Source organism: Mixophyes fleayi, chromosome 1 (genome assembly GCF_038048845.1).
Source record: "Mixophyes fleayi isolate aMixFle1 chromosome 1, aMixFle1.hap1, whole genome shotgun sequence".
Classification (NCBI taxonomy): domain Eukaryota; kingdom Metazoa; phylum Chordata; class Amphibia; order Anura; family Limnodynastidae; genus Mixophyes; species Mixophyes fleayi.
The window spans coordinates 221,902,720-221,917,508 of NC_134402.1; the positions used below are offsets into that span (position 1 = coordinate 221,902,720).

At 38.9% G+C, this 14,789-nt stretch overlaps 1 protein-coding gene across 1 annotated transcript in view; it reads right to left on the reverse strand.

Moving 5' to 3' along the window:
- Nucleotides 1–1,927: 1,927 nt before the first annotated feature.
- LOC142150492 (calcium/calmodulin-dependent protein kinase type IV-like) overlaps nt 1,928–14,789 on the reverse strand; it is a 65,901-nt gene continuing 53,039 nt past the window's right edge. The window contains exons 10-12 of the mRNA XM_075205692.1: nt 14,286–14,412; nt 5,401–5,553; nt 1,928–2,818 (exon numbers count right to left, since the gene is read on the reverse strand). Of these exons, the coding sequence (XP_075061793.1) occupies nt 2,678–2,818; nt 5,401–5,553; nt 14,286–14,412 (421 nt within the window). The 3' untranslated portion in view covers nt 1,928–2,677. The remainder of the gene's footprint in view (nt 2,819–5,400; nt 5,554–14,285; nt 14,413–14,789) is intronic.

A 14,789-nucleotide genomic window follows, 5' to 3' on the forward strand; every position in this document is an offset into this window, starting at 1 on the left:
ATTGCGCTGATTTAACAAGTTATTCTACTGTCGAGGTGGTTTTGTTTATTTGTAATAACCGGTTTAATTGCCTTAACCCCTTTTGGGAATCATCATCTACAATCTGCGGTGTTACACAAAATTGTGGGTTTGATTGAGGTACATTCGTTATCACCTGTATTCCTTCTTATTTTCCTGTTTACAGATTAACTAATCTCGAATTACTATGTGTGTATAATATATATATATATATATATATATATATATATATATATATATATATATATTATAATATTTTATAAATACCTCCAAGTAGTCATGATGTATGCCTTACAGCTACCTCTAATCTACACAAAACATTAGTTACTGGTACTGTCAACAAACTGAAGCTATATCTACACTGACATTTGCACTATGGATTTTATTGCATGACTACACACAAACTTAAAAAAACAAACAAAAAAAAACAACAAAACTTATAAACCACATTGAGTTTGTAAATTCTAGCTGCATTACATGTGCATACAATCTGTTTTTGCCCATACATCTGTAACCCTACTTCCCAACATTTAAAACCCTGAAAGTGGAAGAAAATATGCTCTGTGCAAACTCCACCCACAAATGAGATCAATCTAAGGGGCATATTTAAGAAATAGTGATAGTGCACTATCATGTACTTACCGTGAAATCCAGGTCCCAGAGTATGTCCTGCATATTTAAGAAGGGTGCATCGCAGCAGATAGATTTGCATTACTTCTCGTTTTTGGGAGCAGTCACCATTCTACAGTATGGTGACTGCTCCCAACCGCAATCTAACAAGTTCCGAAAAAAACTTTTTTTCGGTAACTTGTCTTGATATAGCTGGCGTACATTATCATAATTGAAGGATTTCAGTGCTGTCGGCTCTAAGAGCAGAGCTGGACAGCGCATGTGTGGAGGATCACACTCACCGCTCTCTGCAACTATAGTTTCAGAGACAGAGCAGTGATTTTTTTTGCGCATGTGCAGCTCTTCGAACTGCACATGCGCAATTGCAGTGTAATGAAAAATGAAGAGGACCTGGAGGAGATCCGTAGACATCGCGTTCCGAAGAGGCAGGGTAAGTGTAATTTTTTTTTTTTGTATCACAGAAATAGTTTATCGGAACTGCTGTTTCTGTGTTTCGTTTTTAATATATTTGAGAAATAGTTCAATCCTTATCCATGCGATAAGGATTGATAACTATTTTTCATTTTTGACGAACATTGATAAATGTGCCCCTAACTATCTAATAATGCAATGCAATTTATGTGATTTTATCTGCATTATCCCAGCAATAAAGCCTTTGGCTGCATGCATCTGGTTTGTTGCATAGGTTTCAAAGGCACGAATAGCTAATGTATTGAATTTTAGTATATGTTTATCATTTTCAGGTGCTTTAATGTGTAAGGCATATATACAACGAATGGGATAAAGCACATTACTACTTTTAATAGTTTTTCACCATGAATATAATATGTTATATTCAGTAGTAAATAAGAATCTATATATATTTATCTTGCTTGCTATTTCTTCTGGAACTGTTTATTTTTATTTTTAGCAATTTTGATGGGAGAAGCATTCTGCTACATTCTAGTAGTTTAAACACAAAGCCCTTATCACACTGCAATGGGTTAAATGGTTAAAACAGAAATTAACAAACATTCAACAAATCCCTATCTGATGCTTTAAAAGCAAATGCACTGTCAGTTTAAAAAGAACTAATTCTCCCAGGATGTTTTTGCTTTGAACATTATAATCTTAGAAGTGTTCAGTGCCATTGGGCAGATGCAAAATTAAGACTTTTTATTGTGCATAAAATGCACAAGGATAAAACATATTTGTTGCCTCTCTTTAGTACAAAGAAATCATCCTTAGTATACATACAGTTTGGTGCAAACGCACATAAAAGAATAGACTTAGACGAAAATGAATAAAGGGAGATTTTACTACAGAGATAAGGAAGGACAAAGATGCAGTTATGGAGAGATAATTCTGTTAAATAACATTCAGGATTGTTACACGGAACCCTTAGGGACACTTTTCCTTTTACCACTGCTAGTACTACAGAGTACATGTTGACAAACCTTCACATGACAGGCAAGGACCATCAACAAGAGACAAAACTATTTTTCTGTGCTGAGAGTACTTCATTTTGTAAAAATATGTTGCTGATAGTTGACTGATTTTATTGACGTGCAGACTTTTTTTTTATGATTATCTATTATTTTCTATGACTATTCTAAATACAGGACTTGGACTTATACACCACTGTGGAAGACCTGTGGTATAACTAGAGAACAGTCCACATTTTCTTTTCAGCTAAGATGTGACTCATGGCTGGGCATTAGCTTTTTTATGCTTTTATTCAAAAGTTTTCAGTTTGTACTTTACTAGCGCAAGCAGATCTTTAAAAAAAAAAAAAAATAACAACCCAAAAACTTCTATACAAGATCTGCACTTGGTTTTGGTCAATAAAGAAGTTTTCTATCTTTCTGTTAGGGTCTGTCAAAATTAATCCTACACCCCAAAATAAAAAAAATGCTTTACAAAAGATGTAGGGTGACTTATTTGCCAGAAACAATTATGACGTTAGCTGCCTGTTTCAATATATGTCGCTTGTGAGCTCAATGGATTCTCCTGGTTCACGTGAGGGTCCCTCCAAGATACTTTGCTGGTCTTAATGTAAATAGGAACATCCAGCCTCCGCTTCTAAAATATCACATCTTTGGACATTTTCCGACTTTTGCACACCTCTTGAGTTCTCTGGATGATTGTGACTTCCTAAGCGACTTGAAGCTACAACAGCTTTCATAGCTGCCTATGGAACATAACACAGAAATAAAATCATTTTGACAGCCTCTAAATGTAGACCCTCGCCATCACAATTCAGAATATAACAAGGGTTATGGGGCCCAAACCTTATCCATTCAAACTTTGTGATGCTAGTATGATCTTTACAGTAGATGAAATCAACTTAGGGTGAGGGGTTGGCTCATGGTGCAATATTGTTATGCGGTTTTGCTATCTACATATGCTTACTGTTTATTTTAACAAACCTTAGGTGATCTTGTATGTTCTAATGAAAATGTAAACCTAAAATTGGTCTTGAGTGGATATATTAGGATTATATGTTTTAGTGTGTGAACAGGTATGAAAACATATAGAACGAGGGAATCACCTGGACTCATTGATTGTCTTAATTTACCAATGCCAGCAGGGCCCTTTTCACTATCGTTTTGTTGTGTGACCTACCAGCTACTACTACCTGTAACATGCTTTGCAAAAATATATAGAATATTTGCAAGAAAGCCAGGCTAGGAACACCCAACCTGAAGTTATGTCCCACCTGGCACAATGCGTATCCACTCTTTCCTTTCAACCAGAATATGGCTCGCAAAATTATCAACTAATTTTTGTCAGAAAATTCTCTGATGTTTCCTTTATGGAACAATTATACATATATAATTATAATATTTTATAAAGACCTCCAAGTAGTCATTATGTATGCCTTACATCTACCTCTAATCTACACAAAACATTAGTTACTGGTACTGTCAACAAACTGAAGCTATATCTACACTGACATTTGCACTATGGATTTTATTGCATGACTACACACAAACTTAAAAAAACAAACAAAAAAAAAAACAATAAAACTTATAAACCACATTGAGTTTGTAAATTCTAGCTGCATTACATGTGCATTCAATAGCAATCTGTTATTTCCCCTGGGCCTGATACCCTGATTCACATCCATTTTTAACAACTATGCGAGCAAATACCTTTTTGCATGGAAGTTATGTCTTGTTCATTGTGTGGCCTCACTACTTCATAGACCTTGGTTTAAACCTTGATTTTGGGAATGCTTTGAAAACAGAGAGACTCCTCTGTCCACCTCCCCTGTTTCCCCCACCTCTACCCCTCTACTGCTCCTTTTCCAGTGTTAGTTAACGCTCTACCTCATGTCTTAGTTCCCCATCCTACATTTTTCCTGTTACCCTAATAAATGAATCTATAGCGTAGTTAGTTTTGCATTATACCTCTGGTGTGTCAATGTGTTTGTCTTCCGTAACCAAGTTCCAGTACCTTTTTAAGTTATTTAGATAGCAGTGCATGGAGAGTGAAAAATTGTGGCAGACTATGGGGCCTATTTATCAAATGTTTACCCCCTGTAAAATCCCAGAGAACTGTTGTTTTTGGGGATTAAACACTAAATTGGTATTTCCGATTGTAGCATCTCAGCATATATCATAGATATCTGCTGCTTTGCATCTCTTTATCGTTTTACTGAGCACTCCCCATAACAGTGTATGGGGAGTGCTCAGTAACGCTATTTAACAATAAATTAAATTAACTTTTCAATCATGTTAATGTACGCCAGCCGTACACTATCATAATTGAAAAGTTTCAGTGCTGTCAGCTCTGCTCTGAAGAGCAGAGCTGGACAGCGCATGTGTGGAGGGATCACATGATCCCTCCCTGTCACTCACCGCTCGCTCTCTGCAACTATATTTGCAGAGAGAGAGAGCAAAGATATATGTGCGCATGCCCGAGGGTTTCCCTCGGCGCGTGCGCACTGGAGTCAGAAGAGGAGCACCGTTCATTGCATGCTGCTTCGGGAACGAAGAGGCAGTGGTAAGTATGTTTTCCACTTCACATGAACAGCAGTTTTTCGGAACTGCTGTTCCTGTGTTGCTTTTTTAATAAATATAAGAAATAGTCCAATCCTTATCAATGCGATAAGGATTGAAAACTATTTTTCATATTTTGCGAGTGTTGATAAATGTGTCCCTATGTATGATGTATTTCTGTAACACTGATGGTCCCAAGGAGGTAAACCATAGTAATCCTGGGTTAGGGGTAGGACGACAGGGGAAACATGTTTTTGCAATAGACGTCTTCTTTAAACAAAGTAAACACTTGATAAATATACAAATATTATGTAAAAGTCACATTCTATGGGCACTTTATATGTGTTATGATTAGTGCATAATAAAATGTCTTTTCCCAGTAGGAACCTAAATCTTCAAACTTATATATGACCAGTGTGAGTAACCCTTATGTTGAGCTGTCTTATAGAGTGGCCCAATGCACAAAAGAACAGTTGATCATGGCAAATAATGTGCTTTCTTGTATTTTATTTGTCATGTTCAGATATTTTAATTTATGGTTTGAAAACATGTTTCTTACCTATTTCAGAGAAAGACCTGCCTAATTGTGGTGCCACCATAGCTTTACTGCAAAAGATTGTGTGGTCATTGTTGTCTAGTAGTAGATTATGGTACTCATGTCTACTCAACACGTAGAGTGTATTTGAATCCTCTCCCACGATCTATCTTTACATAGTAATATCATTTACAGTGATGAAGACAATAATCTACTTAGGTTGATAAACCTCACTTTAAGCTTGCGCTTAGCATTGAATTCCTGTAGTTTCTTTTGGGTTCGATCCATATGGGAAATTTTAGCAGCTCTGCCTGTCACCCAAGGGTGCTGCAGAGCCTGAGACACGGTTAGTCTTTTCTTTGGATCCAAGACAATCAACTTCTTAATCTGCAATGGAAATGTGCTTATTAGACTTACGGATCATGATCGTGTATTATATTCTAAAATAGTTTGTCCTGAAAAACAATTATACTTTTAATAAAATGACTGTAATTTGAAAGAATTGAAGTCCATGTTTGTAGAGTGCCCTCTCCCCCACCCCAAAGAAATGTGCCTAATCGGAGGTGGAACTAGCGAGCTTTGGGCCCTGGTGCAGGGAGGTGGGGAGGAAGGAACCAGGGCCCCAACTTACATATGATTGCAACTCAAAACTCTTTAAACTTCAACTATACACTTGTTGAAAAAAAAAAATATCAAAACATATAAAATATAAAAACATCAAGAACATATAAAGATTAGAGCTCTCTAATCTTTATATGTTCTTGATATTTTGATAAATTATTTTTAATATTGAATTATATTTGAATGTTTTGGTGAATCTATTATTATTATTATTATTATTATTATTATTATTATTATTATTGTCGTCGTTGATTTGTAAGGAGGTCCATAGCACTGGACAGTGAGGAAAACAGGATATGGAGGGCAGCACAGTGGCCTAGTGGTTAGCACGTCTGCCTCACAGCACTGGGGTCATGAGTTCGATTCCCAACCATGGCCTTATCTGTGTGGAGTTTGTATGTTCTCCCTGTGTTTGCGTGGGTTTCCTCCGGGTGCTCCGGTTTCCTCCCACACTCCAAAAACATACTGGTAGGTTAATTGGCTGCAATCAAAAATTGACCCTAGTGTCTCCCTCTCTGTCTGTCTTTGTGTGAGTGTGTCTATATTAAGGAATTTAGACTGTAAGCTCCAATGGGGCAGGGACTGATGTGAATGAGTTCTCTGTACAGCGCTGCGGAATTAGTGGCGCTATATAAATAAATGATGATGATGATGATGATGATATACGGAAAACAGGGACATACAAGGTCTACATTTATTTTGTCTACATAAAACAAAAGAGTAGGGATGGCCCTGCTTATGAGAGAGCTTATCCTATGGGAAAAGGTCACAGCTGAGACAAGAGGAGTGAGTTTAGCTCAAAGTGGAGATTGGGAGGGTGTATCAGTATGTGTAGTATAGGTTGGGAATATGGTAAGCTTTAATAAAAAGATGGATTTTCAGAGATCGTTTAAAGCTTGTGAGAGAAACTTATCAGGTGTGGTAGGGAATTTCATATGTGGGACAAGTCTGGTAGGTTCAGAGTCAGAGCTGTTTATTGGAGACAAGTAGAGAAGTGGATCAGAGGAGTGAGGGAGAATATACTGAGATTAGATTTGAGATGTATGAAGGGGAGATGTTGAGGGGGTTGTAAGAGAGGGTCACCAATTTCAATTGTATTCTGGAAGCCACGGAGGGATTTGCAGAGTGGTGTGATTGATGTTGGTAGCAAGAGAGGAAGGTTAATCTTGCTACATGTAAGACAGGTTGAAGCGGGGATAGATGGGTAAGGGGAGGATGTTACAGTAGTCAAGGTGGAAGATGATGAGAGAATGGTTAATATTATATATGTTATATATGTTTTATTTGCATTTTGGGTAAGAAAAGAACATATTCTAGCAATATTTCGCAGGTGGAGCCAACAAGAAGGAGAGAGACTGGATGTGAGCAATAAACAGATTGCTTAGTGACACCCAGGCCAGCGGAATTTTCAGACTGAGGAAATTGTGGTGTTATTGACAGTGAGGGATATTTTAGTGGTTACTCTGGGATAAGGGAAGGTCATAAGATCTTTTTTGGACATGTTGAGCTTTAGATAGTGTTCAAACATTCATGCAGAGATTCTTTTGGTTTTACAAGCTAGTATAGTACAGAAGGATAGATGGTAGGAGAAGTCGATTTGGGTGTTTATCTATGTAGATGTGGTACTGGAGGCTGAATTAACAAATTCATTCACCCAGAGAAAAGCTGTACAGTGAGAAAATTAGAAGGTCAAGAACAGAGCCTTGTGAAACCCCAACAGATAGTGGGAGTGGAGGTGAGGATGTGCCAGAGGTAGAGATACTGAAGCAGCAGGTAGTAAGCAAACCAGGAAAGAACTGTGTCACAAACGTGAATGGAGGGAAAGGTGTGTGGGAAAAGAGGGTGATGAACCGTGTCAAAAGCAGCAGAGATGTCCAGGATGATGAGTGTTGAGAAGTGACTTTGTTGTATGTAGATCTTTGATTTACTTTTGTGAGGGCAGTCTCAGTGGAATGTTGGGGGCGAGAGCCGAGAAGGGAATGAGAGGAGAAAAAGTGAGATATGCAGTTGTACATAATATACCCAAGTTGTTTAAATTGGGTAAATGTAAGATGAGTTGTGTGTGTAGGATCTGGTATAAAGAAATATCTTCTTGAATGGTATAGATTTTGTCTTTGAAGTAGATGGTAGAATCATGGGCTATGAAGGAGGAAGCAGGAGGTGGTGCAAGAGGGCAGAGAAGTGAGTTGAAGATAGCAAGGAGGTGCCAGGGTTAGAAAAAAGCAAAGAAAAACAGCACTATAGGTCAAAATAAAAATATCAATTAAAAGGTATTATAAAAGTAAATCATTGCAAACAAATGTCAATTTATTAAACCGGATAACAAAAACATAAAAATACATAAATATTTAAAACAACATGTATCTAAAACAGATGTTATCTAAATTTGCAAACACTGGAATAATAGAAGGGACTGTAAGTCGTAAAATTCACAGTTAGCAGAAGTTCATGACACAAAATCAAGTTCATAATCTCGCAAGTCTGGCTGAAGGTCCTGGCTGGTAATGATGTCGCCAAGATTTCACAAAGAGTCCATCCATTCAAAACTGGGAAGTACAATATCAACCTATTAAAAGAGTAAAAGGCAGCTAAGGCGTTTTGTCAGTGCCTTCATCAGTGATAGCCCCTGATGAAGTCACAGACTAAATGCGTTGGATGGCCTCCCAGTTATAGAGTGTGTGGAGTTAATGTCAGTATGATTGAGCTGGGATTCCTTGTCAGAAGTCTGACTCGCAGCTGATCGGCATTTGTGAACCGCTCATCTGCACATAAGAACTAGACGTGAATCCGGTGGGATTGTCAGAGAAAGAAACCTTTATATGAATGTGCACACTGCAAAATTTTAAGTGTTTTTAATTCTGAAGTTATGTATTAAATGTTTTAAGCAATATTACACTACCCTGTCTCACATGTCACATATTAATGACATGAGGAGCATCATGTGAAAGAAGGAACTAGGATAACAAGTTGCAGTACATGCAGAAACTATATTTGGAAACTACTGACATTTACTCCACACTCTGTAACTGGATGATTGAGATTGGACTATCACTACAAGCCTAGTTTAGGAACCACATTGGCTTGTTTGAACTATGGATACCATCTAATTACTTTATTTTGCATTACCATTTGTTTTGCCGTTGATTCTATCCAGAAAATTGAACGTGTAGTAGTTACTATGAAAACCGGTACTGAGATTATATCATCTTTGTGTTTTTTGTAATTTTTTATTGGATGCTAGCATTGAAACTTTTTAAAAATCCTCTTCAGTATACATCACAATTTGCCTGCATATGTACAAGAGAATATTAGGTTAAATTTGATTGAATCATATTGACACACTAGCACATTGATTTATTCATACCCATTGCTTTTTGTTTCTATCCCACACCTATTGCTCCCTTTCCCATATGATAGTATAGTACCATATAATGGCTCACACAATGTGATGCCTTAAAAAAATGCACACTCCATCCGTTGTCTGTGACTGCCAGCACCAGATGTCAACTGTCAGCATTTTCTTTCTACTCCAGCATACAGTATATGCAGGAAGACTTGGGGTCCCCACAAATCCCTTCTTCTCCAGCCCCTCCACAAAGCCAGCCTTGGAAAGAGTACTTATGGTCCCATACCTGGTAAATATGTTCACCGATTACAGGACACAGTGTTAGGCCTAGTCACTGGCCCCAATAATAAATGTTTCTCTGCTATTAGTAATTTTCACGCACACTATACTAACAACAAAGCCTAAAGATCTAGCACAACCACAATATGCCTTTCATTTCTGTATTTTCAAACAACTAAAAAAACACAAAGCGAAGCACTCCACTCTACCACATTATATTTAAATTAATAAAGGTTAAAACTAAGGCTCGGGATCGGTTCTCCGAAAAACCGAGCCCACCCAAACTTTGCCGATCTGAGCACCAAGCCAAGCCAAGCCGGTACGGTACTTTGACTAGTCCTCGGAAGTGAAAATGAGGCAAAACGTCATTGTTGCGTCGTCGGATCTCGCGAGATCCGGCGCCATTTCACAGACAGACACTGAGGGGGTAGCACGGTTCTGGAAGTCTCTAGTGCAGTTGGGCAGTATCATATCTAAAACAGAAAGAGGGGTGGCAGTTTTCTAAAAGGTCTCCAGTGACATTCTACTGAGTTATAGCTCACACAGAAACAGAAGAGGTCCCAGTGTTGTTGTCAGGCTACAGTCTAGTCATAGCTCATATAGAAACAGAAGGGGTGGCAGTGTCCTTGTCACACTCCAGTAACATTGTTCTTGTCACTCAACAGTCTCAGTGCTGTTGGTCACACAGAAACAGGGGTAGCAGTGTTCTTGTCACTCTCCAGTCTCACAGTCTCAGTCATGATGATACTAATCCCCTTATGTCATGTGCTAAAGCCTTTGTTCAAGTGCATAGTGGTTTTAAGTCAGGGAAACAAAAATGTAAAAGAAAAAGCTTGTACCTTTTTAAAGAAAACAAACACCTATCTAATAAAGGTGAAAGTTTACTGTAGAGAAACATAAAATTGCCAACATGCCATTCTACCAAAGTATTAACAAGCATACCAGCATCAGCTAGCTTCATTCTCTCCATTCTGTGCTGACTCATCTGCATCACCACTGGGTGTCTTGGGAAAGTTTTTTCCTAGCTACAGTTGCCAAAGAAACTGAGGGAGGATGAGTCATCGAGTCATGTACCACTTGAGCTGGCAGCTTGCTGACCAGGAGCTTATTGCATCTTTTGAGATCTGGGTCAGCTGGAAAGAGATGACATAGCTCATAAATCTAGGATCATGCACAGTTGTCAAAATGTAGTGATCTGATTTCAAGATGTTGATAACTCTTGGATTCTAGCAAAGCGAATAAAGTACTTGATCTACAAGTCCTACATAGTTAGCAGAATTGTTTAGTTTCATATCCTCCTTCAATTTCTCTAGCTGCTTTTCCAAAAGTCTAATTAGGGGAATCACTTGACTCAAGCTATCACTTCACAGGTGACTATTTAGACTGGTTTCAGCACCTTGCACAACATGGAAAGTATTCTGCACTGCGCTGGACTAAAGTACATTTCCCCTCAAATTCGATTCTTGCAGCAGCTGCAATCTCCTACATGCTGTTGCAGAATGCTGAAAATGACACAAACTATTTATGAACACAGACAGCATCTCTTGCATGTCCCTGTCATTTTTTAAAAAGCTCGGTACAACCAAGTTGATTGTGTGAGCAAAACAGGCAATGTGATGGAATTCTCCCCGCTGTAATGCTCTCACAATATTGGTGGCGTTATCACAAATGACATATGCTCAGGAGAATCCAAGTGGGATAAGCCTGTTGCAATGACATCCCTTAGTTTTTCAAACAGGTTTTCAGCGGTATGCCTCTTAGTGTAGCCGGTGATACACAAATGTAGGATACCACTTTATATTTGCAACAGGATGAGGGGAATAATTGTGTAGCTGACGAAGGTGCTAATGAGGATGTTTATGAGGATGATGTTGTTTGTGTAAGTCCTGCACCAGTGGAAGCAGCTCTTGCCAGTGATAAGAAAAAGGCTATTGTCATGCCTGGGCATAAGACCAAAAAATCCACCTCTTATGGATCTAATTATTTTTACCCAATCCTGACAACAGTTGCCTAGCCATTTGTAGTGTTTGTAAATCCACACTGACAACACCTTACTCATCAATATCCTCACTAGTGATCGGAGTTAGTCCTGCATCCAAGTTGCTAAGGCTATAGATGACTTCTCCTCTATCCAGGATTACTCTGAAGAATTCTTCAGCGTTAGTCCCGCTGCTGCTGCTGGGGGTGGATCTTCAACCCAGAAGTAGACCAAGAAGAAGACTACTTGTAGTTTACAACAATTGACTGTTAAACAATCCTTTGCAATATGAAACAAGAATTAAAGCTGTCACCCAGTTGAAAAGCGGATCACAGACGCCATGGCGACTATGCTAGTATTAGATTTGTGTCCAATATCCATAATTAATGCTGCTGGTTTTAGACAGTTAATTGAGGTCCTGTGTCCCTGTTACCAAATTCCATCATGACACCATTTTGCTAGAAAAGCAATTCCTCACGACTACCAGAAGGTTCCATAAAATGTAATTACCGGGCTACAAAATGCCATTCTAACCACTGTACACTTAACCACAGATATGTAGACAAGCGGAACTGGGCAAACTAAAGATTATGTGACTGTGACAGCCCTCTGGGTTGGTGAATTGCCTTCAGCAGCAGGAACAGCAGCAGCTTGTACCCAACAACGCCAGATTATCCTGAGGCAGGCTACTCTGTGTATCAGCGGCTTCACTAAGAGGCATACCGATGACAACCTTTTTGAAAAACTAAGGGATGTCATTGCAACATGGCTTAGACTTGGACTCATGACTTGGACTCTCCTGAGGATATGTCATTTATGATAACGCCACCAATATTGTGAGAGCATTACTTCTGGATGATCTCCATCACATTCCCTGCTTTGTTCACACAATCTACTTGGTGGTACAGAGCTTTTTGAAAAATGACAGGGACATTAAGGAGATGCTGTCTGTGGCCCGAAAAATGTCGGGACTTTTTCGGCATTCTGCAACAGCATGTAGGAAATTGCAGCAGCTGCAAAAACAATTTATTTTGCCCTGCCACCAACTGAAGCAAGAGGTGGTAGTAAGGTGGACTTCCACAGTTTATATGCTTGTGAGGATGAAGGAACAGCGAAAAGCCATCTACACTTACTCCACAAGCCATGACACTGGGAAAGGAGGGAGAATGTATTTTAAACCAGCACAGTGGAGAATACTTTCCGTGTTGTGCAAGGTGCTGAAACAATTCAAAGTAGACACTGATAGCTTGAGCAAAGCGATTCCCTTAATTAGACTTTTGGTAAAAAGCACCTTGAAAAATTGAAGGAGGAAATGAAACAAAGAAATTACACTAAGTATGTCGGACTTGTAGTTGTAGATGAAGTAGTTTAATCACTTCGCCTGGATCGAAGAGTTATCTGGAAATTGTATGACTACATTTTGGCGACTATGCTTGATCCTAGGTTTAAGAGCTATGTCTTCTCTTTATTTCCCACTGTCCCAGATCACAAGAGATGCAATGAGCTCCTGGTGAGCAAGTTGACAGTTAAAGTGGTACATGACACGACGGTGTGCCCTCCTTCAGGTTTTCAGACTACGGCTGCTAGGAAACAATTAAGCTTTTCTAAGAGACCCAAGGATGATGCAGGTGATTCAGCAGAACATTTTGACATATGGTCTGGTCTAAAAGAATTGCCCAAAAATCGTGACAGCTCTGTCATAAAATGAACTACATATTACACGAAGGCATTTACTGGCATTTAGATCAAAGTACAGAGACTTTTGTAATGCTGGATTCGAGCCAGGATTAATTAGTATTGAGTAATGATGATGTACACACTGATGAGTATGATGATAATGTAGATTGCAGGTGCTGGGATCCAGCTGAGAGAAGGAAGCTAGCTGATGCTGGAATGCTTATTAATATTTGGGTAAAATGACATGTTGGCAATTATATGTTTTTCTACAGAAGTTTCACCTTTATTAAAGATGTTTTTTTTCTTTAAAAAAGGTAAAAGCTTTTTCTTTTCCATTTTTGTTTTTGACATTTATGTTACAGAGACTTCTGTAATGGTGGTTTCCTGCGGGGTTGAATTAATATTGTGTTACGATGATGTACACACTGATGAGAGTGAGGATGAGGCTGAAGATGATGACAAGATTTTGCCACTGTAGAGTTCATTGACAGCGCTGTTACCTTAGCTGCCTTAAGCCCATTGTTACTTTTGTGGGGGCCGAAACAAACCAAGCACTTCAGCCACAAAAGTGGCACACCTTGTCCTTGAAGTGCTTGCTTTGTTAAAATGTACATGTCCTTTTTAAGATCCATTATAAGGGTGGGTGGGAGGGTCCCAAGGACAATTCCATCTTGCACCACTTTTCCTTTCAGCTACCGCTGTGTGCCAATGTTACCTACATGTGCTATAAGTGCTGAAGTTTGTTTCCAATCATCCTTTCAATTGCTTCTCTCTTGTATGTGTGACCACTTACTTTGTTTTTCACTGGGTTCACTATATCCATCTGTGTTATAGGAGTGCTCTGGGAGATGACGATCTCCTCGTCTTCATCTTCCAAAGCTTTGTCTGCAGGGGCACGTGACACACCCATTTGTTTTCTCAGGTTTCTTTGCTGTATTTTAAAATGGACATATTTATCGTTCTGCTTCAGGGCCTCAGCTGCGCAGTGTATCCCTTGTGTACAAGCCCTCTTAAATCCGGGATCTCATCCGGATTTAAGAGGGCTGTCCTGCTGTACACATTTTAACTTAATTGCATATCAGTCTGGGTGTTTCAACTTTGCCTCTAATACTTTAATACTTGCCACTTACCTGGTCACTTCACATGGGAGGCGTGTGATTACTCTCTTGGACTAATTAGATAAATTAACATATGGTTGGCTACTTTTATGTTTCTTACCAAGTCCTTGGCATTCAATGAGATTTCATCCCACCAGGGAGAAATGAACTCAAAGTCACAATTCAGAATCCTGCTGTACATGTACTGATCACCTCGCGCATCAAAGAATGGTTCAAACCCACATAACCTATAAAGACAAGACAATTTATATAGTTAAGGGCTAATAGGGATCTTGTGACCACATGTTCTGCCATCGGTGATGTGCTCCGGAGCAGTTGGAATTAGCTGAACTGCCTGTATGCAGCTCCATTTGTGATGGTCTTCCATTTTTTAAAGATACCCAGATAAGCATATATTATTTTTATTCATGTAAGTGCATTTCTGCATTTTGTATGTAATAAATTTGGTGCTATACAGTATTATACTATATGAGTTTTTTCCGTCTACATAATCTGGTTATCACTGAGTAACACTCCTGGACTCCAGAAGCACTATTTATGACTCCTGCCCAGCGTATACCTGAAGGGTGGAAATAGAGTGTACCCTATGTGAAGAATCATCATC